The sequence below is a fragment of the Procambarus clarkii genome, chromosome 22 (genome assembly GCF_040958095.1).
Source record: "Procambarus clarkii isolate CNS0578487 chromosome 22, FALCON_Pclarkii_2.0, whole genome shotgun sequence".
NCBI lineage: Eukaryota > Metazoa > Arthropoda > Malacostraca > Decapoda > Cambaridae > Procambarus > Procambarus clarkii.
The window spans coordinates 47,192,958-47,217,936 of NC_091171.1; the positions used below are offsets into that span (position 1 = coordinate 47,192,958).

General features: G+C 37.4%; 1 protein-coding gene across 1 annotated transcript; it reads left to right on the plus strand.

Annotated features, from left to right (window-relative positions):
- The first annotated feature begins 1,712 nt into the window (after nucleotides 1–1,712).
- Nucleotides 1,713–21,678, plus strand: LOC123759449 (arginine/serine-rich protein PNISR). The gene is given in 13 exon segments (XM_069328973.1): nucleotides 1,713–1,802; nucleotides 4,606–4,704; nucleotides 6,164–6,382; nucleotides 7,710–7,755; nucleotides 7,757–7,851; nucleotides 8,515–8,531; nucleotides 9,449–9,673; nucleotides 10,795–10,932; nucleotides 13,817–14,104; nucleotides 16,814–16,916; nucleotides 17,589–17,645; nucleotides 18,701–19,075; nucleotides 20,059–21,678. Coding segments are annotated over 12 exon segments (2,529 nt in total). The 5' UTR covers nucleotides 1,713–1,802; nucleotides 4,606–4,628; the 3' UTR covers nucleotides 20,949–21,678.
- The last annotated feature ends 3,301 nt before the right edge of the window (nucleotides 21,679–24,979 follow it).

The window sequence follows — 24,979 nt, forward strand, 5'->3', positions numbered from 1 at the left end:
TTTTGTCCCCATTGCCTCAGAGACACTTGGTGCCTGGGGTAAAAGTGCTGGGAGCTTTTTGAAGGAGTTGGGGGTCTAAGCTAATCGAAACAACTAGAGACCCTAGAGCTGCCAGTTTTCTTTTTCAGCGCCTTAGTGTGGCAATCCAGAGAGGAAATGCTCACTGCATCCATGGTTCCTGCCCGCCATCTGAGGAGCTGGAGGAGCTGTTCAACGTGTAACAAGCAGCCTTGTACCCTGCATGCAATCAATATTGTAACTTTTTGTGTAATGACATTTTCAAATAAAGTTAGATAAATATACACACATACCAAAAGAATAGGGGTGGTAGGAGAAGAAAATATCAAAGTGTTCAGTGAGGATCCACAAGGTCTTCTCTGAGTACTCTTTATTTTCTTCTCCGAGGCTATGGGTCCCTACACTTGCACCAGAGGTGGTACCCCTTCTAGGTTTTTAAATATATATATATATATATATATATATATATATATATATATATATATATATATATATATATATATATATATATATATATATATATATATGAAAAAAAGAGTACCACCTATGGCTGGAAGAAGGGGACCCTTAGCCTCGGAGAAAACCACACATAACGCATTAGAGGGAATGTTTAGGTCCCCTCCAATACAGTTTCTGTGTGCTTTTCTCCTACCACCTCCTTACTTTGATTTTTTTTGCTTTATTATATGTTTAATGGTTAAAAGATAAACATTGGTTGATACAAAGAGTGCTTAATTAAAGGTTATGGATCTCTGGAAGCCCCTCCGGTTCAGGACGGGAACCGAGGATGCAGCAGGCGTTTCCCCTCTGGATCGCCACACTGAGGCGCTGAAACAAAAAAACTGGCAGCTCTTGGTTCCCTGGTAACGTCAATGAGCGTGGAGCCCAATTCCTCGAAAAATCCCAAGGCACTCTTGCCCCAGGGGCCATGCGTCTCAAACGCTATGGGAACAAAGATGTATTGACCTTCCAATCCTCTGTATTTGACTGATTTTGCTATTTCCCTGTGGTTGGCCGCCCCACCTGCTTGATGAGCACTGAAGTGTACATAGGTGTCAGCCAAGGTGGATACTTCCCTCCTACCACAAGGGGAGGATGAAGATGGAGGAGGAGGAGGAGGAGGAGGAGGGTAATGCTTGAAGGGACCGCGAAGGCTCAGAGGTGGAGGAAGGAGGGGAGCAATAAGGAGTGGAGGATAGACTACAAGCTCCGAGTGGGAGGTGACCTTGAGGGTATATGGTCTCCTAACACAAAGAGCAAGACCAAACACCTGTTAGAGGGAAGAGGGATCCGATTTGGCCTTGCAGCTATTATCAAGTTGCACTTCCCGGCTCTCAAAAGGGCGTCGCGGAATTTATATAGTTTGTATATAATCCGAGGTAGAGTGACGTCCTGCACTCAGATCTCCGCTGGACGACTTTAGTAGTGGAGTAAATTTACTGAATGAAGGATTTAGGGCAGAATATACTTTAAGAAAGTAAGCGTGTTTGCATCATTTTTTTAAATAGAAGTTAACACTTTATTCATTTCAATTTTCCAGCGTTTAGTAATGCCATTTTCAACAAATCGAACAGGGTGCGAAGGCGAAGAAGAGTTTAATGTTAGTTTGTACAGCGTTGTGAATAGGAGTAAAGTCTATAAGTAAAACAGCCAGGTATGCCTGGTGATGCTCTTTTGTCGTTTGAAGCCGCTCGGGGCGTCCGCCTCTGGATGTCTTGTCATCTATACACGATTCTCCAGTAGTCGCCATTGTGCCGCCAACGTGAGAGAAGGTGGAGCTGGAGGTAACTCAAGACGACATTATTTCTCACTCTTCACAGAGAAGCCAACTGGGTGTTGTTGAGACGGTGGTGGTGAGGTGGGAGGCGTGGGGAGTTGGTGCTGGGGGCAGGACGCTCCCGCCCAGTGAGAGACGCGGGTCGGACACGCCAGTCTTGTCACAGTGCGAGGGTTGAGCCCTGTATGTGTGTGTGTGTGTGTTGGGGGGTAATATTGTGGCCAGGAGCTCCAGCACTCACAGCCGCCCTCTAGGCCTAGGCAACTACCACAAGTCGTGTCTCCAGAATTGCTGCAGACATTGTAATCTGGTCTCGATTGAGGTAAAGTCGCTGTCATTGTCTTCCCCCGCAACATAAACAAGGCTTATAATAACGCTAATACTTAGGTTCAACCCATATTTCTCAACTATAACTATTATCATTGTTTTCTTGCTTGCTTAGCAGGTGTATAAAATGTTTCAAGATGAATAGGAGCTTTATTGGCGCTAAACTTAATTGATAATTATAAATTGTCGCCAAACTTTATGATTACTATATTGACCAGAAACTTTTATTTTAGCAATGGTTATTTTAGTTTTTTTTTTATTGTTGACGTTTTGTGTAGGTGGGAGTTGTGTGGTGAGGTTCTCTGAGAAACATGGGCATGGGCTGTATCATCTTGAGGTTATCTTGAGATGATTTCGAGGCTTTTTTTTTTTTTTTAGTGTCCCCGCGGCCCGGTCCTCGACCAGGCCTCCACCCCCAGGAAGCAGCCCGTGACAGCTGACTAACACCCAGGTACCTATTTTACTGCTAGGTAACAGGGGCATAGGGTGAAAGAAACTCTGCCCATTGTTTCATCATCGCTACTCTTTTAAAGTTAAACAAACTCCATCAAATCCAACCCTTCATAATCTAACAAAAGTAGTACAGTTCCATACAGTGTATATATAATAATGATGCGGTGTTGGATATTACCAACACCATAATTTGAATGGTGGTTGAGGTTTTGGATGGTGGTGGGGTGGTGGTGGTGGTTGAAATTGACATTGAAATAAGTTTATTGAGGTAAAATAAACACACAAAGAGATGAGGTAGCTCAAGCTATTCTAACCCCGTTAGGAATTTGGGATGGCACGGGGGGAGGGAAGGAATGGTGCCGAACCATTTGGACGGTCGGAGATTGAACTCTTTATCAGAGAAGACATCCATTATTAGAAAAACAAGGTGCAAACCATATCCCTTACAATTGAGATCTATTTATTTATATACAAGAAGGTACATTGGTTGTGAGAGTACATAACACATATTAAGAGGTACAGTGTAGCAAAGTTTAAATTGACGTAGTGGGTGGTGAGCCTTCTCCATGTTGGATGACTGTGGCAAAGAAACGATTGCTCTTCTGTCGAATACTGCACCACCAGTAAGTCGCGAAATCCGTTTCCTTGCATATAGCTATACGTATATCCGTGACTATTATGTAGTCTTGGTTTCCCACGCCTCGTTGGAATTATCTCCCAGGTAAGAGGGGCGTCTCGTGACAGAGTTGATGATATTAATTCGTCTTGGATGGACGTGTCCTGGACAACGACGACATGCTCTATCGGAAGGTCTACCATGAAGGATGCTTCGTACTTGTTACTTTTTCTCCTGCTAAATTTATCTCTGGATGTGTTGTCATCTTCATACAATGTAAGTGTAGAGCAATCAGGACAGCACCAGAGGAAATTTGTTTCCTCTAATTTTTATTAACGTAAACGATAGAAATTTTCACTAGAGACTCCAGTACCACATTGTCTATGCCTCCATTGTTTTAGCATATTGCACACAGCATTGCACGCCCTGACTAATCTCACCTTGCAACATCCAGAACATAGACATTGTCCGTTAATATTGCCTTCCACATTTCCGTCTTTCACTTTATCTTCGTCTTCCACTTCATTTGTGTCTTCCACTTCAGCAGTGTAAAGTACACATTCATCGTGCACAGCGTATGCCATTTTTCAATATTGTGGCACAAAATGTCACAGGAAAAACTTGTAATGTGTGACAAGCAAGATCAGTAGTATGTCTACACCGCCCAGGTCGACCAACAACTGAACCATGTGAGGTCAGCAGACACTGGCCAGGTTCATCAACAACTCCATCTGATTAGTATTATTTCACACATTACAAAGTGTATTTTTCAATCACGCTGCCAATTATTTAATTTAAGCCCACACTCTCAAGGGAAACGTGTACATCACAAAACTTACATATACATACTGGTATACATACATATACCACCAAAAAAGTGTTTTGGTGGTATTCCAGGCATGTTTGATGAAGTTATTTATTCCAAGAGTGATTTAATGTAAACTCTATACAGTACTGTGCACGCACTAGGTTAAATACCAGACAACTTGTGTGGTGGAAGGAAATTGGTTCTGTTAAGTGAAGTAATTCCTAACATTTAAAGATTTTTTTTTGACCTGAATTTTTCTTGTAAAAAAATACTCTAGACTAGTGGTTTCCAACAGGTGGGCTGCAATCCCCATGGGGGGTCTCTTTGAGTATTAGAAAATAGAGTTTTCCTAAAAGGTTGGGAACCATAGCTCTTAGACAAATTAAAGTATTGTATTGTCATTCATACAAAATTTTATTGCCAAGCTGTTTAGTTATGGCCATATGAGAGGATATGTACTACTTGTATGTAGGAATTGTAGTCAAGTTAGCACATTCAGGTTTAGATTCTCTGTTGTCCTCCTAACCTATTTGATCAGATGAAATCTAAAATGTTCTTTGATAATAATAATAGTTTATCAAGTACTGTATTATGTTTGCTCGACAGGTTGCAGTGGATGAATAAAAAGGATGTGGTCTGGTGCGCCACAGTGGGCCTCGTGGGCCCTGCAGCCTCAACACTACCAGAACATGAAGCCAGAGGAAGGTAATTGCACCATCCCTCCCTCCCTCCTGTATGGACTGTTATAGTTTGCTTCATATATTTTTAGCGTCTATGTACTGTACTCACGAAATCACAAAATATGGTTTTGGGAATATTACTAGACTGCTGGTACAGGTGGCCCTCATATTGTATCAAGGGTTATGGACAAAAAAATTGCAATTTAAATGTAAAAAGTACAGGGTATGTGTTCCAGAGACCACCCAAAATTGAGAACTCTCAAATAATGAATATTCAAAACTATTTCCTTCTGTAGGCATGATGGCTTATACAACTTTGAGAGATATTGTAGTTGCTTAATGGTCTTTAAAGGAAGAGGGGGGGGTGGGTTAAAGTCACCAAGAGAGTTGGTTTGTACACCAGCTGCTCATTGGCAAGTGACTAATGGAAGTATTTTGTCAAGGGGGTTAAGATTGTCCTGGGTTATCATTCAATGTCAAGCTTGCAGGAGTGTGTGGTTCTTAACTTCAATTAATGACGTTAACAACAACTTGCACCTGGTAATACTTATAACAAAATGCAGGTACAGTGCAATCTTGACTCAGTGAATCTCATTTTGATGAATCTATGATTGTCATGCACACTTTCCAGACAGGATTTACTTGCCAGCTTCACTGAACAAGTGGTTGGAGATTTGGTGAAGCAGGAGACATACAGATTTGTTTAAGAAGCAGGATCAGTTCACAGACCTTGGAAAACTGTCTATCACACAATAATAAATTGAGATCAAAATTTTGGTCAGTACAGCCATCCTGGAGAGCTTAGGAAATGTTAGGGCTTAATTGGAAATGAATGGTAACTTAATATGGCACATTTTTAATTATTTTTGTAGATGGATGCAACATTAATAGAAAGAGATGGGGTCTTGGAAAACTGCATTAAGCTTATTTAAAATAAAATACTTTGGTTCATTTTCAATTTGAGTGGCTGTCGTTTACGTTCACTTAACACTATATGTTAAATGTAAAGGTTTCAGATGATGAGTTTCCTTGAGAAATTTCTGCATCAGCTAACCCTTGATGGTGTTTCCAAGTTGTGTTGGGGCTTTAAATACAGTAAAATATGGGTTTAAAATACTGTGTAGGAAACATGCTAATCAAGAACAGTAGTTTAAATAATTCATGAAGTTTTAGTGACATACTTTAAAACTTAAATGAATATGGTAGTGCACTATAAAAATGTTGAATTATACTGTACAGGTCAAATTTGGATTGTTATAGTATGGATATTTATATGGTAGCCTACCTACCTGTTGAAGATTTTGAGAATCGATGCCCCTATGGCCCTGTCTCTGACCTGGTCTAATCAACCAGGCTGATGTAGCTGCTCACAGCCTGACGTACAAGTTGCATCCTGTTTGATCAGGTAAAATATGGTAGTATGGTAAAATTATCTTACATTTTTGTTGTTTAGTAGAGTATTAATATTAATATTTGAATAACAGCATCTTCAGTGGACTGGGCTGCGCTAGCAAAACAATGGATCCAAATGAAGGAGACGGCTCCCCAGGAGCCTGTGCAGCCTCAACATCAACCTCCTCCTCCTCCCATCGCCAACACACCCAGTGTGTCTGCAGACGATTCTACCACAGGTGGCGGAGAGATGGACATGGAAATAGAAGATGATAAAGGACCGTCTGCCAACTGCACTGAACAGCAAAATGGTATGTCTCCAATTTTGTTCACAACTTATTAGCAATTTTGTAATTTTGGAACTTTTAAGATTTGTAAATAATTTTAATATTGTTAAGATTACTAAGAGACTAATGGTATGTAAGCCGGATGAACATTGTATGTAGCTAGTTGCTTTACTTCCAGCTTAAATTAATTATTATTTTTTCTGGGGGAGCCCCTACGGCTCCTCGGAGCTTACTAGCTTACTAGGTGATATTCTAATGTCAGACTTTGGCATCAGTCATGTGTACTCACCTAGTTGTGTTTGCGGGGGTTGAGCTCTGGCTTTGTGTATGGAGTTCTGTGGGCCTACCGGGGACCATGAGCCAGAACCTGGCCCCCCTCAGAGAGGCATGGGGAGCAATGGCCTATAGAAACCCCCATGTGGTTGGAAGCATTCTATGCCTGCCATTCAACCTGGTCAGGCACCCAGAAAGGTAAGCATCCCAGAACAAACCCCCTATTCAGGTGAAAATTTTGCTACCAAAAGCCTGAACAAGTGGATAGAACTCCTCTAAAAGAAACGAACAAACAAGCATGCATGACGTCATACATCGCCGCGCTGCTGTTTGTGCAGCTACCCTCTCCCCGGGAGAGGGAAAGGGGAGCCCCAGACCCCTGCATCGGCTATCCACCCTTCAGTGCCTTGGTGCACCTGCCCATGCTTACCTTTCTAGGATGCTTACCTTTCTGGGTGCCTGACCAGGTTGATGGCAGGCATAGAATGCTTCTAACCACATGGGGGTTTCTATAGGCCATTGCTCCCCATGCCTCTCTGAGGGGGGCCAGGTTCTGGCTCATGGTCCCCGGTAGGCCCACAGAACTCCATACACATGATTGATGCCAAAGTCTGATATTAGCATATCAGCCGAGTAAGCTAGACACGAGACACTAAGCTAGACTGCTCTGGGGAGCCTCCGGGTCTCACCCAGAATATGACGTTTCATTACATTCAACGCTGTTTTTTTTCAATTACAGTACAATACTGGAAAATGGTGTACTGGTTCTGGGAAAGCAAGCCCATTGCTTATCAATCCTTTTTAAGGCTCTTCTTGTAGTCAGTTGTCCAGTTAATGGATAAGTGACCATGGCTGCCATTACTAACCATGTAATATTCTCTCCCTTTAGATTACCACACCAAATTTGATATGCAAAACTGTGTAAAAATTTGAACAAGTGGTGTGGTCAATCATTTTAGTTGTTTCTAATTTACCCTAATGTCTTGTAATAAATTATATTAAGATACAGTATTCTTGTACAGGTGGAAAGTGAAATGTTACACGAATGTTTGTTTATAATGTAAAATATTTCTTGCAGGAGAGGCATGGGGTGGCTGGAGTGCAGAATGGGCACCAACTCAGTCCTGGCATGGGCTGGGGTTGGGGCTGGCCGGTAGACTCGTACTCTCAGAATGCATCTAGCAACCAAGATGTTGCTCGCCAGTATAGCTGGAAAAGACGTAAGTTAGGCAGGATATACCATATGTCGGTAATGACTTTTCAGCCACCCCAGGGCATGGCTGTGAAAGAGCACCCTGGATGCTGCTGCTTCGTGTCCTAGCACAGCACTCTAGGTGTTCGTTCTGCTCGTCTCGGCGATGAAAATGATCGCTGGTGATTTAAAAATTGGATTAAATTTTAGATGTGTAGGCCTAATATGTAGAAAGCTGAAGCATATTGGTCAAGAAACTGATTGAAATGGGGAATGATGAGTTAAAATATAAAAATTGGAAACATTAAATACTGTAATTTTTTTTTTTTTTTAAGTTGTGGGATGCATTAAGTGAAGATGAAGTGTGGTTAAATATAGATTCTTTATATCATTAGCATTATATATATAGCTTCACATAAAGATTCATCCACTGTCTTGTTTGTGAGAATGCAAGCCACCCAAGCCAAGTTATGGATACATAACACCAGGTCTGGGTTATGTATGCATAACCCAGACCAAAAAACAATTAGGATTACTGTAATAACTACATTCACAAGTAATATACTTATTCTTAAAAAGGGATTTAGATTTTGTTTAGCTATTCATACCCATTTTGATCTGTTTTTGCACCAATGAAAATAGTAATTTTAATTAATAAATTCAGAAATCAGAGGAACAGGATTTTATTAAGATTATTATGGCAGAAGGGTTAAGTGTTCTACTGGATGGTTCCAAAATGTATTGCAATCATTTGAAGCAATGATGCATTAAAGGTGATCTTCCAACCTGGCCTTACAATCCATTACATCTACATCTTGGGAGTCATATGTACAAATGTATGCAGTAATATTAATTTTTTGACTTTTTTCTCTAATGAGACTCTTGGGTATATTAGGTTAATTGGTGCATTTTCAATATCTTTGGTAGACTAGTATGCATATGCATGTTTCTGTGAAAATGGGCCAACATGTAGCACCAAGAAATGGTTAGTTTGGATTAGTGGTTTGGCTAGGAGTATTTATTTTTTTTTTTTTTTTTTTTTTTTTTTTATTTATTTTTTAGGATAATTTGCTTCCATTCTATGCTATCAGGTAATGTGATAAGTGCTGCTACTTCCAATATTTGGTACCTTTTCTTTATCCATATAATATTAAAACGTGTAAAATTCTAAATATGGGGTTTGTTTTATTTTAAGAATAGCTGACCATTGCTATAGTGTAGTTTAGCAGTGAAGTTTCAGTCATGACACTAATGACCATCTTCCATATTTAGGATTGTCTATCTCTTTGAGAAAGTGGATGGGCAGTTAGCACTTTTCTCACTCATAACGTCTAGCTCATCCCAGATTCTTAGTATCTTTCACGTTCTTCTATTTGTATATTTTCTATATTTCATGTCTAAAATGTGAGGTTGATATTTTTTTATATAGTTGTCCTCCTTTGTAAATAATATAAAGGTTCGAGTGGTATTAATAATTTACATAATCATTAAAACAGCATAAGTTTGATCTTAGTTTTCTGTCATGTAATTTATTCATTGCCTTTATCAACTTCAACACACAAATAGTGAGTGACTTTTGACTGCTGTGGTATCATATCTTTTAACATTAAATGTTCTTATTATAGGGTGAATATGGATGGCCTATGATGGGAGGTGAGTCTGCCCAAGGTGACTATATAGGGAATGATGGAAGGGACAGGCGAGGGAGGGAGTTCCAGGTTGGTACTTTGGATCAGGACCGAGCAGCTGCTAAAGAGGCAGATTTCCAATTGGATGCTGCCCAGAGGAAAAAACTTCCTGCTTGGATCCGTGAAGGCCTCGAGAAAATGGAGAGGGAGAAGCAACGAAAGGTATGCAATGCTTAATGCGCTCCAGTTTTTAGAAAAGTGTAGGAAAAAAATAAAGATTGTTACGTCATATTTGGGCATGGCTTTCACTCGCTATTTGACGGCAAATACTGTTGTCTGCTTGCAACTTGAAAAGTTATATGTTAAGCTTGCAACTGATGTCACAGCAAGAGGCTTAGCATCCCAGTTGATCATCAATGATTTGTTTTATTGCACCAGTTGGTGCAGGCTTTAAGGCACTTAATTTAGTACCCCCTAGTATGGACACCAAATGATTTTTAGGAGAAGTTTGATCCTGGAGATCCAGTGCATGCCGTCTTGGAAAGTCATTGATGATAAGAGGTGGGGAGTCACCCAAGAATAGGTGATTCAGCCAGAGGGTTAAACCATCTTGGTTCTGTGGTGTCCAAAACAATGAAGATGACCGTCTCCATGTTTTAAAGCACAGAATAACTGAGACAAACTATATTCAATTTATTCTTCCCATTTATATATTGAAGGGAGTGTTATTGTTATACAATTATTATTTGAGGTATTATTTCAGTAAGTGGCATAACTTGAATATGTATGTGCTTTACCCATTTTAAGGAAGTATTCTTCGAATGTTCACCTAAAATTAGTCAGCCTTTATTCTTACACTTTAAAGAAAACCTCAAATGCAGAGTAGGGACTACAGTTTATATATTTTATCATTATGATATTGTCAGAAATGAGGGAGGATAAGTGTCTTTCATAGTAGCTAACCATTGTTCTATTTTGGATGGAACACTGAAGTTGGCTCTGTGCATTAATCTGAATGCAACTAATTCAATAAATAGAATTAGCATATATTGCCATAAGTAATATATACCATATAATTTAAATAAAAATTTGAAATTCTTTGTATAATATTAACAAAGTTACTCGCTGATTAGTGTTTTACCATGTTGTTCAATGTGTTAATTTTTACCAAAGACTAGACTAATGGTACTATCTATTGGTGTGTACATTCCTAGCAATTCAAGAAACCATGATGGCCAAAAAATATAAGAAGCTGAGGTCCCTGCTAAAAGTTTAGTGTACTCTAAAGTTGTTTGTTCTACTTTCTTCCTTTGTGCAGTGCATAAATTTTAACATTGTTTCAGTTGGAAAAAGACAGACAGATGTCTGAAAAGGAGGAGATGTTGAAACGAAAGAGAGAAGATGAAGCCAGAGCAAGACGCATCCTTGAAGAAGACCTTGCTAATGATGGCAAACCACGAATACCAAGGAAAAGCAAATTTGTAAGTTCTACTTTGGATTTTTATTTCTGTTTTATAGATTAAACTTTTCTTCAGAAAGATCGGATGTGTAGCTAGTGATGCTGGAAAGCTTGTGTGTTATAGGTACTGCCTTTGGTGAAATGTCTATTAAAGCAACAATGCAAATTCCAGTAGACATAAAGCAGGACTTCAACTACATATAATGATAATTCATGCATACCAGCTTGAAAGTATATACAGTACACAAATTCACCGATAATATTAACACTGGCATGCCCTGGCGGGGCACACAGGTGAGGCCAAGACAGTAGTTTCAAAGGGTTATATGACAGTGCTGGGAAGACAGGACACCATGAGCGTAGCTCTCATCCTGTAACTACACTTAGGTAATTACACAAATTACACCAGAAGGTAGGCCGAGCCTTCACAGTGAGCACACAACCCAATGTTAAACTCTTTCACTCACTCTTTCACTTACTTAATAATAAGATTAAGCGAAAATTATTGCCTATCGATATTTGTCATCATTAACTCTGCAGGCGCATATATATATATATATATATATATATATATATATATATATATATATATATATATATATATATATATATGTGTGTATATATATATATATATGTGTATATATATATATATATGTATATATATATATATATATATATATATATATATATATATATATGTATATATATATATATATATGTATATGTATATATATATATGTATATATATATGTATATATATATATGTATATGTATATATATATGTATATATATATATATATGTATATATATATATATATGTATATATATATATATATGTATATATATATATATATATATATATATGTATATATATATATATGTATATATATATATATATGTATATATATATGTATATGTATATATATATGTATATATATATGTATATATATATATATATATATGTATATATATATATGTATATATATATATATGTATATATATATATATATATATATATATATATATATATATATATATATATATATATATATATATATATATATATATATATATATATATATATATATATATATGCAGAAAATCCACAGAAATGGAAAAGAAAGATATGGGCACCATACAACCGCTGCATATTCTAGCTTTGGTCTAACAAAAGTTGTGAACAATTTCTTTAGTATTTTGCCATCCATGTATTTAAAAGCAGTTCTGAAATTAGAAAGTGTAGCATAGGCTCCTTGCACGTTCTTTGTGGTCCTCAGGTGATAATTTTCTATCTAGAACCACCCCTAGATCTTTATCAGAATTTTTTAAAGATTTCTCACATAATTTATAGGTTGTGTGGGGTCTATGTTCTCCTATTCCACATTCCATAACATGGCCTTTATTCACGTTAAATTCCATTTGCCAAGTGGTGCTCCATATACTAATTTTGTCCAGGTTTTCTTGAAGGGCATGACAATCATCTAAGTTTATCTGTAGATTGGAACTATGTTAGCTTTTTTCCACACATCTGCTATGGCTCCTGTACACAGGGATGTCTGAAAAATCAGCTGAAGTGGAATGCTGAGCTCAGGTGCACATTCTCTTAGAACCCATGGTGAAACTCCATCTTGGCCAACTGCTTTGTTTTTACTTAGCTCCAAGAGTGTTTGTTTCACTTCGTCTCTAGACACCTCTATGTGCTCTATGCTGTTCTCTGGAATTCATATTGTCTGGTTCTCTGAAGATCTCGTTTTGTACAAACACACTTTGGAACTTTTCGTTTAATGTTTCACACATTTCATTTTCCTTGTATCTGTCCCCCATTTTCAACCTCCGAATATTATCCTTTACCTGCAGCTTGCTTTTAAGGAATTTATAGAAAAGGCCTGGATCTGATTTACATATATCTGCTATACCGTTCTTAAAGTTCCTCTCTGCCTCTCTCCTTATTGACGTGTAGTTGTTTCTTGCATCTTTGTATCGCTGGTATGTTTGGGGGTTTGACCTCTTTCTATAATGATTCCATGCTTGTGTCTTTTGATCTCTGGCACTTTTGCAATTTCTTTTGAACCAACCCTGCTTTCTAGGTCTGCATCTCTGTTTTGGTATGAATGTTTGTATGCCTTCATCGTATATTTCGCAAAATTTGGCATTCATCTCGTTTACTTCCTTGCCTAGCAACAAGTCAGTCCAATTATACCTATGAATAAAATTCTAAGTTCCCCATAGCAACCTCTCTTGAAATAGAGTTTAACAACTGTTTCAATGTCCCTATTCTCTACTAAATTATATCGCATAGCGTATTTAATGTCCAAGAGGACGTGATCACTCTTTTTCCCAAGGGAGGAAGGTACTGGGTGTCAAATACCTCCTCCTCTTTCCTGGTGAATACTAGATCCAGTACTGACCATCCCCTTTCCTCATTCTTGCGGCCTGCTTGACGTGTTGATACATGAATGTGTGTGTGTAATTACCTAAGTGTAGTTACAGGATGAGAGCTATGCTCGTGGTGTTTTGTCTTCCCAGCACTGTCATATGATGCTTTGAAACGACTGACGGTTTTGGCCTCCACCACCTTCTCACCTAACTTGTTCTGTCTACCATTCTGTTTGCAAAAGGGAATTTTCTTACATTGTGTGTGTGTTTGTGGGATGTATAACAAATAAGTAAACAATGCGTCACAAATAATTACCTAATTAGCAAGTGTGACAAGTGTGGAATATGTGATTCAATAAAACCTTGGCTATTATCAATTAGCAATGTTTCGGTGGCTCCTACTGTCATCTAATTGATTTTGTCAAGTTAGTAGTTTTCATTAAATTTATAGTAATAGAGGTTATTGATTTTGTTGCTGTTTTCTCACTTGAATTAGTAATAATGATATATATTTTTGTATCTGGTTGTAGGACAGTGATAGTGATGCATCTGATCACAGTCGGTCTGCAAGTCCTGAAACCTCAACACCAGGATTGGGCATGCCACGAAAACGTCGCTCAAGGTTTGAACCTCGTGATGGGCAAGGGGAAATGCAAGATGAAGATGGTACAAAGGATGTAGATGAAGAAGATGAGGGGGAGGAGGATGAAGTACAAGAGGAAGGAGGAAAGGAAGAGGAAGAGGAAGAACATAAACACACAAGAAGGGTGCCATCACCAGAACCTGTTAAGACAGAGGAGGAGAGAATGCAGGAAATGGTGAGTGACTTGTTAGCTCATAAGTCTGTCACCATAGCTTATCTAGTGGTAGGCCAGGTTAGTTTGTATAGTATTGTTGCATACATGTTTCATATATATATATATATATATATATATATATATATATATATATATATATATATATATATATATATATATATATATATATATATATATATAATATATATATATATATATATATATATATATATATATATATATATATATATATATATATATATATATATATATATATATATATATATATTATATTTTTTTTTTTTTCCTTTATTGTGTATTTAAAGGTTACAAAACATACAAGACAAATGCCTAAAGGTTATGGATCTCTTGAAGCTCCTCCGCTTCTGGACAGGAACCGAGGACGCAGCAAGCATTTCCCCTCTGGATCGCCACACTGAGACGCTGAAATAAAAAACTGGAAGCCCTTGGGTCTCTGGTGACGTCAATGAGCCTGGAACCCAATTCCTTGAGAAATCCCAAGGCACTCTTGCCCCAGGGGCCATGCGTCTCAGACGCTATGGGAACAAAGAGGTATTGACCTTCCAGTCGCCTGTACTTGAGTGATTTTGCTGTTTCCCTGTGGTTGGCCGCCCCACCTGCTTGATCAGCTCCGAAGTGTACATAGGTGTCAGCCAGGGTGGATACACATGTGTAGTCCCACACCAACTGTCTACCCTCCTTCCATGGGTATATGGTGATGCCATCAGGGCGAAGTGCGGGGAAATCCGGGTTTTGGACCCCTAGGATGCGAGGTTCTCTCTCCGCTGGGCACCCAGCTGAGACGAGGCTTCTCTTGATGATGTCATTGACCTCGTTGTGTCTTGCATGCCAGCCCTTTGTGCTTCCGCAATGCAACCCATGCAGTCCGTATTGGTCTGCTTCCACCCTGTTGCAAATACACTTGTATTCAGTGTGAATTGGGGCACCAAGGCGGAGGGCTACTGCTACACGAAGGGATTCTGGATCTAGGCGCGTGCCCATTGCTGACATGGGTACTGCCAGGAGGAAGTCTCCTGCATGGGGGGCACGCACTGCTCTGAGGCGGGCTTTCTCCTTGTATGATGTTGCGACGCTGAGCATGGCATCAGCTACTTTTTCCACTAGAGGGTGGTCCCAGCCGGACTGTTTGTGGTGTTTTGTTGGCTCTATAATGGTTGCTGGGGCTGCAAGAACATCCCACTGATTTGAACATTCAGTGAAAGCAGGATCGTGTATTCCTGCTGAATCCCTCAGGGTTGCAGGTAAAATATCTCTGACGAGGTCGTGTGATGCATGAGAGGAGGAAAGGAAGGCTGGTAGAGCAATTTGGGAGGCTGTGCGGACACCAAGGCCGCCGAGTCTTACAGGAAGGGTTGCTTGCTCCCACTGAGAGTCGTCCAATGGCAGGTTCAGGACTTTCACCAGCATGGACCTCAGAAGGGTGTCATACACATTTAACTTAGGGCTGCTGTAGGATGGAGAACATCTCAGAAAGTAGGTCAACTTAGGGAGAGACAGGCATCTTGTAAGAAGAAAGAGAGCATCATGGGCATCAATCTTGTCAATCCTGTCCTGCATTCTCTTTAGGTCAGTGATTTTTGCAACCAGGACCTCCTCGATTGCTCGTGGGCCAATGGGGGCACCCAGGAGAGTGCAGTCCGGTGGCTCGACAACGAGAATGTCTGGAAGAACATTTTGTATTTGCCCAGTGATGTCTGGGTTGCGGGAGATTATTTATATATTATATTATATTATATATTATATATTATATATTATATATTATATATAATATAATATATATATTATATTATATATTATATTATATTATATTTTGGTAGCAGTCTTTCTTGTAAACATGTTGAATGTGACCGGAAAGGTAAGATTAATAATTCTAACACGAATTTTCTCTATTTCTTATATTTTTCTTCACTGTCGGTGGCAATGGAAATATCAAATCTCCAAAATTCATTTTTATTGATGGTCTGATGCCTGAACGCGTTTCGTAATGGCTTATTATATTTTCAAAGACCTAATTTACACACATATTCATCGTACTTATACTCTATTGGGTGAGGTGATATAAAGATCTTTGTTAGCCCAAATTAGTGCTAGTCATTTGATGGGAGGACTGGAGGTGAAGGTTGTGTGGCTCTACATTAATGTGTCTTCGCATGACCGCCGAGAGACAATTAAACAATCGGAACCTATAGTGGGAGGGGGAAGAACATTGACATTTAAAAATTGTCACAAAATTAATCATCATATGAACACTTTATTTTACATGATAGTTCTTGACAGTGGTTTTGTGAAAGTGGACAGTGAAACTTTGAGGGTTTAATGACAAAATTTGAGTTGGAAATAATCTTGGGAAAATTTCAGTCTGGGAAGGATAGTGTAGTTTTGTATCATAAAATTATTGCATATTCTGTTCTGTTGAATATCTAGATGTAGGGAGATTTTAGATGATTAAGGTAGATTTGGAAGAATTAAGGAGGCTTTTTAAGGATTTAGATTATATGAGGAGTTTGAATTAAATGATTTGGTTATCCATCTTGAAAATGTAAATAATTTTAGATAATTTTTAATTATAAGTATCATGATGTGGGTTTACTGTCACAGTAAGATCTGTTTGTCATTGAATGTAGCTGGTTGGAGTTTTATTTGATAATGTAAAAGTCTTGCATGCACCTTATTGTACCACTTTCCTAGATGCTGAAGCTGAGACGCTGGATGACGGAAATTCTTTTGGATGTGACGACAGGCATGATGGAAGAAGTGTGTGCTGAGGTGCTAAGTCGTGCCCGTATGAAAGGTATATCATTGCCCGAGCCAAGTTTCTGGTTAGGAAAATGTTACGTTGTCCATATAATAAAGAATCAGCCTAGCTGTCAGCTTGTACCCGCTGTTTAGTTTTGAACTTCCTTCGAATGACAATCTCAAGGTTTTATGTATAAATCGTAGCATTGAAAGCCAATCATTAATTATGAAACTTGTGAATATTTTTGTCAAATGTGGAAAGCATTTATTACCATGGTCAGTCTTAGTTTCTTCATTAGTCTCAATATTAGTGATATATAAATTAATTGCTGTCTATTCCTTTTTTATTTATTGTTATTTTACTTAGTTACGATGAAAAAGAAAACAAGGGAAGAGGTTTCAGTGAGAGGTCTACATGGTTATTTGTATCCAGATCATAGTGACTTGTGAACTATGTACTGAACTCCATAGACAACTTTGTGATTGGTATCATCAGTTTTCATCTTCAAAGAAGTTGAGATAAGTTAAAAGAACGCAAGTGAGTAAGATCCATTAAGACCACCCCTTGAGTTGTGGAATGGACATCAAGTAGTGAGTGTTGTGGAGGCCTCTTCCCTCTGAATAAACAGTAAATTCCCTTATAGAGGTGAGCTTGTCTCTGCTTAGTGTGGTAAGGCTGGTCTGCCGGGGTCTCCCGCAACACTAAACTTCCTGTGTTTGTCTAAAGCTCCGGCAGTTCAGGTCAAGAAGAGCTCGGCCCTAGCCTCTTTGTCGGGCGGAATTGGTAAGTTGAAACCAACCTTTTCTGTTTTGTAACATTGTGGCTTTTAAGTCTTATTTTTCTCTTTCCTTTACTTCCTAAGGAGTCTTGGACATTGCTTGTACACTGCTAAACTGTGATTGTTCTGTGGGTGTGGCAGTGGCTCAGATGATTTTTAGACTTTTGAATGTGTCAATGCTGTCTTCACCCATTTGAAAGTAAATGTATGTGATGTACTCTTGAGAATGGTCCAGTATGATACTGTATTATTTTTTTGTTTGCCACATGGTTTTTATTTATTAAGGCTTTTTCTAATATCTGGAAGAAGGCAGCATTTTTATGTGAGCAGTGTAAATTGAAGCTTCAAGAATCACATGGTTGCAAAGTAGTGGGTTAATTGATGACATTAGTTGTGGCTACAGGTTTGAGCATAACATGTAGTTGTTGGTTACTGGTGTAGAAAGAAACCAGTGTAGTCAGTGTCAGATTAATGTTAAACTTTTTATTATGAATTTAGCTTCATATCCTGCAAATGTTTAGGACTGAGGGAGGGCCCTATTACCAAGCAACCTTTTACAGGTTTTAAGTAATGTTTGTTTATGCCAGTGCTAAAATTGGTTATGAACAATTGAGAGTAGAAATTGTATCAAATAATTTTGTTCAGTATGTATTGCATGCCTTATTTTAATACTGTATTGCTTAGATTTAATTAATTCAAAACCAGTGTAGTAAAGAAAAAAATCCCAAACATGCATGAGGGAATTGGGAAGACTGTCATAAAATTCTAATGAGACTATTATAGAGAAATGTAATTTAATAGTGGGCTTTCACATCCAAACATTGCACTGAGTATTATTATTTCATTATAAATGTTGCTTTTAATTTGATGATTCTTGATGCTTCAAGTGATGATTGTAATTGAAACTATTCTATGAATATTTTGTTTTTAACTTTGAAACAATTAATTTCATGTTAGGTTTAGAAAGATGGTAATTCAGTGGGCAAGAGAGAAAAAAAAACATAGAAGGGGTGATTTAATATTTCATATGAATATACCTTAACCAGGAATTGTATTACAGGGCTTGGCATCTACAGTGACAGCGAGAGTGATAGCGAGGGCTCGGGCGGTGAAGGTGGCAGTGACCGAGGTGACACCGACAGTGATGAAGAATTACGACAGACCATCAAACGTAAACATGAAGATTTTCAAGCTACAGAGAGGGACATACTTCTGCGTTTGCAAGCAGAAGAAATGAATGAACGGAAAAAGAAGTTTGGTACTCATGAGTCTGATTCAGATGAGGATGGGGAGGATGAGGATGATGCTGGGGAGGGAGAAGCAGAGGGCACAAAGGAGAGAAAGGCTAGCAAGGAAGGGGAAGGGGACAGACTTGGGGAACAGCCACAGGACCCAGAAGATACTGAGGAAGATGCCAGTCCAACTCCAAGTTCAGGTGAGTGCGATGGATACTAGTTAAAGTAATTGATATCTTCTACAGCAAAATGTAGCAGTCTAAACTGATAACTGCAAGACGGATAACCGTTGGTGTTTGACTGATTTATTTGTTGACCAATTTCATTCTCTCTTCACATAGTTAGGGAAGGGTATGCACTCTCCTGGATGTAGAGGTTACAACAAAATCAGATAATAAACAAAGGAGAACAAAAAACTAAAATTTAAAAAAAAAATTATAAAAAAAAATATTTTTGGGACATTGATGAAAGTAACATATTAACATTGGACAATGTATTTATGTGATATATGTATGTATAACAAAATAGAGCATAATAACAGTTACTCATTATTATTTCTGTTATTATGTATTACTCAGCAATGCTATAAGGGCATCAGCGGCATATCCACTTTGTGGACACTTCTTACTACTATTCTTCTTCTTCGAGCATCGGACTGGTGCTTGCATCTCTTTATTACTGTATTATCCCCCAGTTCCAGTTAATAGGAACTGTTCTCCTTATCAACAAAATGTTATTTTTTTTTTTTAATTTTTCTAAGGTCAATTTCTGAAAATATTTTGATGAAAGTTTCATGAAGCCAAAGCCAATAAGTTGGAAATTTGTTTAACATTTTCAAGTTTTTACATAATTTGAATATTTTTTGCTTCCGGCCCTCAATATGCGTGGTTTAAGGGTTAAGTATTAGCAAGAGAGCTTGCAGGTGAAATATCGTCTACTCTCAACTTGGTTTCTCTACATTGTTGTCAACACTGTGCTCTATACTGCCAAGTGACCTATAGGAAGAAACATTATTTTGAATTAATGTACTCTTAGAACATTGCTTACTGCTCATGCTATGAAAAAATGCATACCAAATTATCATTCTACTTTTCCGGAAGTTTTACTTTGACATTAATACAAATTTACACTTTATATAATGTAGTTTCCTAATTATTATACTAACTATGCTATTTTTCCACAGATAATGTGAAACTTGTTCCACCTCAAGATCCTGAAGTAGATTCCACACAGCCAGACAGTGCCACACCAAGTGGGTCTTTAAAAGGGGATGATTCAGTACATAGTTTAGACTCCGAGGAAGACTCTAAGTCATCCTTGAGTGATCACTCTCATTCTAGTGAAGGGAAGAAAAAGAAAAAGAGGAAATCAAAAAAGGAAAAAAAGAAAAAAGAAGGCAGGCGGAGGAGTAGGTCAGGAAGTAGGGAAAGGGAGGAGAGGAGAGAACACAAAAAAAAGAAGAAACGTAAAGAGATAAGTCGGAGTCGAAGCAGAAGTTCTGAAGAATACAGTAGATATAGGAGTAGAAGCAAGAGTAGGGAAAGCTATAAGAGAAAGAGAGACATAAGTCTGAGTCCAAGTGAGGAAAGGAGTTCTCGTAGACACTATAGTCGGGATCGTTCCAGATCCAAAGGTAGAGCTAAGTCACGGGGAAAAAATGGAACAAGGGATTGGTCAAGGGATAGATCTAGAGATAGGCGAAGAAGTAGGTCTCGTGTTAGGAAAAGCAGTAAATCTAGGGACAAAAAGCGTTATAGAGATAAGAGTAATGAGAGTCGATATGGGTATCGTCACAGGAGTAGGTCTCTGGGAAAAGATCATAGACGAAGCTATAGAGATGGGAGTGACGACAGTAGGTATGGTAGAAATAGCAGAAGACGCTCTCACACATATAGTAGAAGCAGAAGTCGCAGCAGAGACTATTTACGCAAGAGAGATCGCTATCAATCTAGATCTCGATCCAGGTCAAGAACCCCTAAGAGGACTAAGAAACGGCATCGCTCCAGGTCCATAAGTTCCTCCATATCACTTCCTAAGAAGTCAAGAAGAAGAAGATCCAGATCGTCGTCGTAGGCAAGTGAAGGTCCTATCGTGAGTGCTGTGGTAAGACCATAACAAGGTAAGTTGTTCGTGTTCTGTGAAGATGTCTGTGTACACTTTGTTTCAGATCAACAACGGCTGTCGCCTACCATGTGATATTTCTCTGCAGTTTGAGAGGGGGACAGGATTAATTTATTTCGAAGAGAAAGAAAGCAGGCAACTTCCATTTGTTTGGTATGCATCTTAGTCAACTAAGTTGAGGAAATTTTGAGGAATGAGCAATTTTGTAATAATTTTACATTGAAGGATTACATTTATAATTCACATCAAATCTCGAGTACCATTTGTCATGAAGCTTATACGTGCAAAAGATAGGCTTCATATTTTTTATGGTTTGTTCTCTCTTTCAGCACCTGCCTTGCACTGCCCATCGTTTGAAGTTGCAACAAATGTCATATTTTGACTGGTGTATTCAAAGATCGGTCACATCTGTGTATAGTACCCTCTAATGCAAATAGCTATGTAATTTATTATGATTGATTTTCAATACGAGTCTCTTATTCCAGGACAGAAAAGTTGTATTTTCTAGTGAACATGAATCTGAAATGTATGAGAATGAAAATTTTGTATTTTAAGTCATTCAGATGTATCATTCTCATATGATCAACAACTTGTGTTCAGAAGATTGGTCTCCTTTTACTTTTCAGGTTCTGTGATTGAAAAGCTTGCTCATGTAGTTTAGAATAAAGAAAATAAGACTTGATTTTAGTATTTTGACTCCTGTTTATTGTTACTTTCAACCAGGATTATACAAATACAATATTGCCAATTTGCAAATGGTATAGTGTATTTAATATTTTATCTTGAAATGAACATTTATGGCCCTAAAAACTCTCATTTTACCTTTCCTAGGAACTGAAAGTATTAGAATAAATAAGTTCTGACATAAATTCATCATTAGTTCATTACAGTCAGCCATTGATCTGCACAAGGGATGTGTTCCTGGAAATATTGTGCAGTTGATTCACACCAATGAAAGTTATTTGTACAACACAATACTCTGCCATATAAAAGTATGTGTTGTACATTTGCCATTGCTAAGTTCATCAGCATTTTAACGCTAAAAGTGGTTTGGTAGTGGTGGTGGGTAACAGGCTTGACATTACCTTCAATATATCTGGTATGTGTTTGTGGTATTAAATTTGCTTAAATTCTCCAATGGGATATCTTTTGGTGCCACATCAGTTGCAGACTGCTTGAGAAGCCATGATGTGTACTGTTAGGTTCCACTCTTGTATAAATAATGGTCGGGTTAGTCAAAAATTGGTGTATGGGTTTGCACTTGAACTGGGTTGATAGGGGACATGCAAAGGAAAATTCTGAAAAAGGATTAGACATTCGAGATATGTATAGATTGTGCACTCGCACCAATATACTAGCTAGAGTGAGGGCTGACTGTTTAGTGAGTTTACTAGTCTCCAGCACAAATATTTTTTGGCTGATAACTACTAGCCCAAGTTAATTACATTCAGTAATCACTAAACTCTCAATGCAGTTTAGGGGTCTGAAGCCAATCCATGCCATTTGTTATGCTTATATCCGGTTACAAAAGTCATAAATGTTTTGATTGAAGATGAGGAAAATTAGGAGTAGAGTTGAATTCTTGAAGGGAGGGGACGATTCCAGACAATTAAGTCTCAAATGCTCAGCTCCTAAGGAAACAAATACAGTATGTAAGTACTGGGGAAAATGAAAGTAAATGAACAGGCAAGTGTTTATTTCCAGTAAATGATGTTCACCAAATATTGGAGAAAATAAATAACTCCTTTGCACTTACATTATGGACAGTAATAAATTATTTCTTTAAAACAAAAGGTTTTTGACAAAAAAAAAAATTGGTAATATTAAAACAATTTGATCTGGCTTGGAAACAATAGCCAATTACATGGGACTACGAATGTCGATCTTAAGCTCCTCTCTAGTAAGTACAGTATATGCTAAACATGTAGGTTATTAAAATGACTAAATACTCAGCATGAAAAGGTTGCATTTTCTTCATATGGGAGAAAATATTATCTTGGCTGCTTCAAACACTTGATATCGGGGAAAAAAAAATTTAAGAACGTATGTTATCATTCATTTGTTACTATTGCAAAATATGAATATGTATACATTATGTAGTTAGAACCCGGTGTCAATGTAACTAGATTGAATAAAAGGTTACAGTACTAACAACTTTTTTATAATGACACCACCTATCAAGGGCAGTGCATTTTATAATACAGTACCTTTATAATAAATACATGGTTTGAATAATTTATAACTATATAAATTTGAAAATGTTTTGGTACATTTTCTGAAATACACTTTGCCATGTTTAATGAACGTTTTGCTAACCAGTTCATGGAAATCCTTTTCTTTTCCCCAAAACCAGATCCTAAGATACTTAAAAGAACAATTTGAATGACCATCTTTGATTCGCTTCTGCAAATTAGATTGTATAATTTCTTAAACTGATCAGATACATTTTGCAATGATAACCCAAACAGACGGTTCCTCTGAAGAGCACTGCACTTTAATTCTGCATTATCTAATGGTTGTTAAAACATTCTCTGTAGCCTACATCATGCAATTTAATGTTACATTAGCAATGAGAAATGGACATTAGTACAGTTTTATTAATGAGGTCGGATACTGCATAACAGTATACACATAACCCCAATTGAAGTATAAATTGTAGCCATGTGAAATTAATCCCATTCATAAATCAACTGACTTAATATAATTACTTGAGTTACATATTAAAAGATTTTATGCGTTTACCTCTTGGTAAGGCATTGCAATGATTTAAGCAGTAATAGTAAGTTTTTTTTTTTACTTTGTGCAGTTTGATCCTGATTTGGATAAAATTGCTGAAGGGGGTTAAAATAATTAAAGCATAACTGGGAAATCCTTGCATATATCATAACTATTTGTTTTGTTCATACAATGAAATCTTCCTTGAATGAAGCTAAATATGCATTACCACATCCCCATTTCTACAGCATTTTGTCTATAATTGGTACAGTGTAACTAGTGGATCCAGCTGCTCAGGTTTATTAAAAACTAACAAAGGCAATTTGTATTATGGAATATATATTGCAGTACAGTTGATTTCTTCAGGTACATGGCATAGCATTTATATATATTTTTTAAATGAGTTAAAAAAGTAATATAAATCATGTCACTGGAAATGCATGGCTGCCATATGGAAAGAATATACACATCTGAAATGCAAGTTGTGTAATTTATATACATATAATGAAAACTAAAATGTATGATAACACTAAGTTTCCTCTTATCTAAAGAATAACAGCATACTGTAAATATGACCTTAAAAAATAAGATAACTTGAGTAAATTACATTGCCTGTTTTTTGCCCTTTGGTTTAGTCATTTGGTTAAAATATGAGTTGAGCAATACTAGTGCTATCTGCCAGCAGAGTAAGTTTAGTAAGCAAAATATTTCCCAAGTAATGCATTATCAATCTAAGGTAACTAAGTAAGTTTACTTGCAATTGAACATTTATGCATTGAAGTCCTGCCATTGTAATGTTTCAAACATGGTAATTGCTGCTAACTTTCCTATTTAAGCAGCTTGCAGATAAATTTTAGACTAAACATCCGAGGTTACTGTCATATACAGTGTTAGATTTAGATCAAATATTTTTAATATATACAGTAGTGCTTAGTGACAAAAATATTTTTTTAGTATTTCAAGTCTTTGGATTCTAATCCAATCGTCAAACCAATTGCAAACTCCTCTACACATTTTTTTTAAAGACTAGTACATGGAAATTACAAATTCCTTAATGCCGATTTGTTCTGAAAATAAAGCAACGATAGTTTTTTTTTACAAAGAATGCTGTATTTATGATATTTACATTTAATGATAATTATTTGGGCAGTTAAAGAAAAATACTGCCATGAATCTCATAAGTATTCAATCCACAAAGTACTGGGCTTTTTTTTGTTTTGCCTAAGAATTTGTTCAAAATTTACTTGAACGAACAATTATGAAAATTA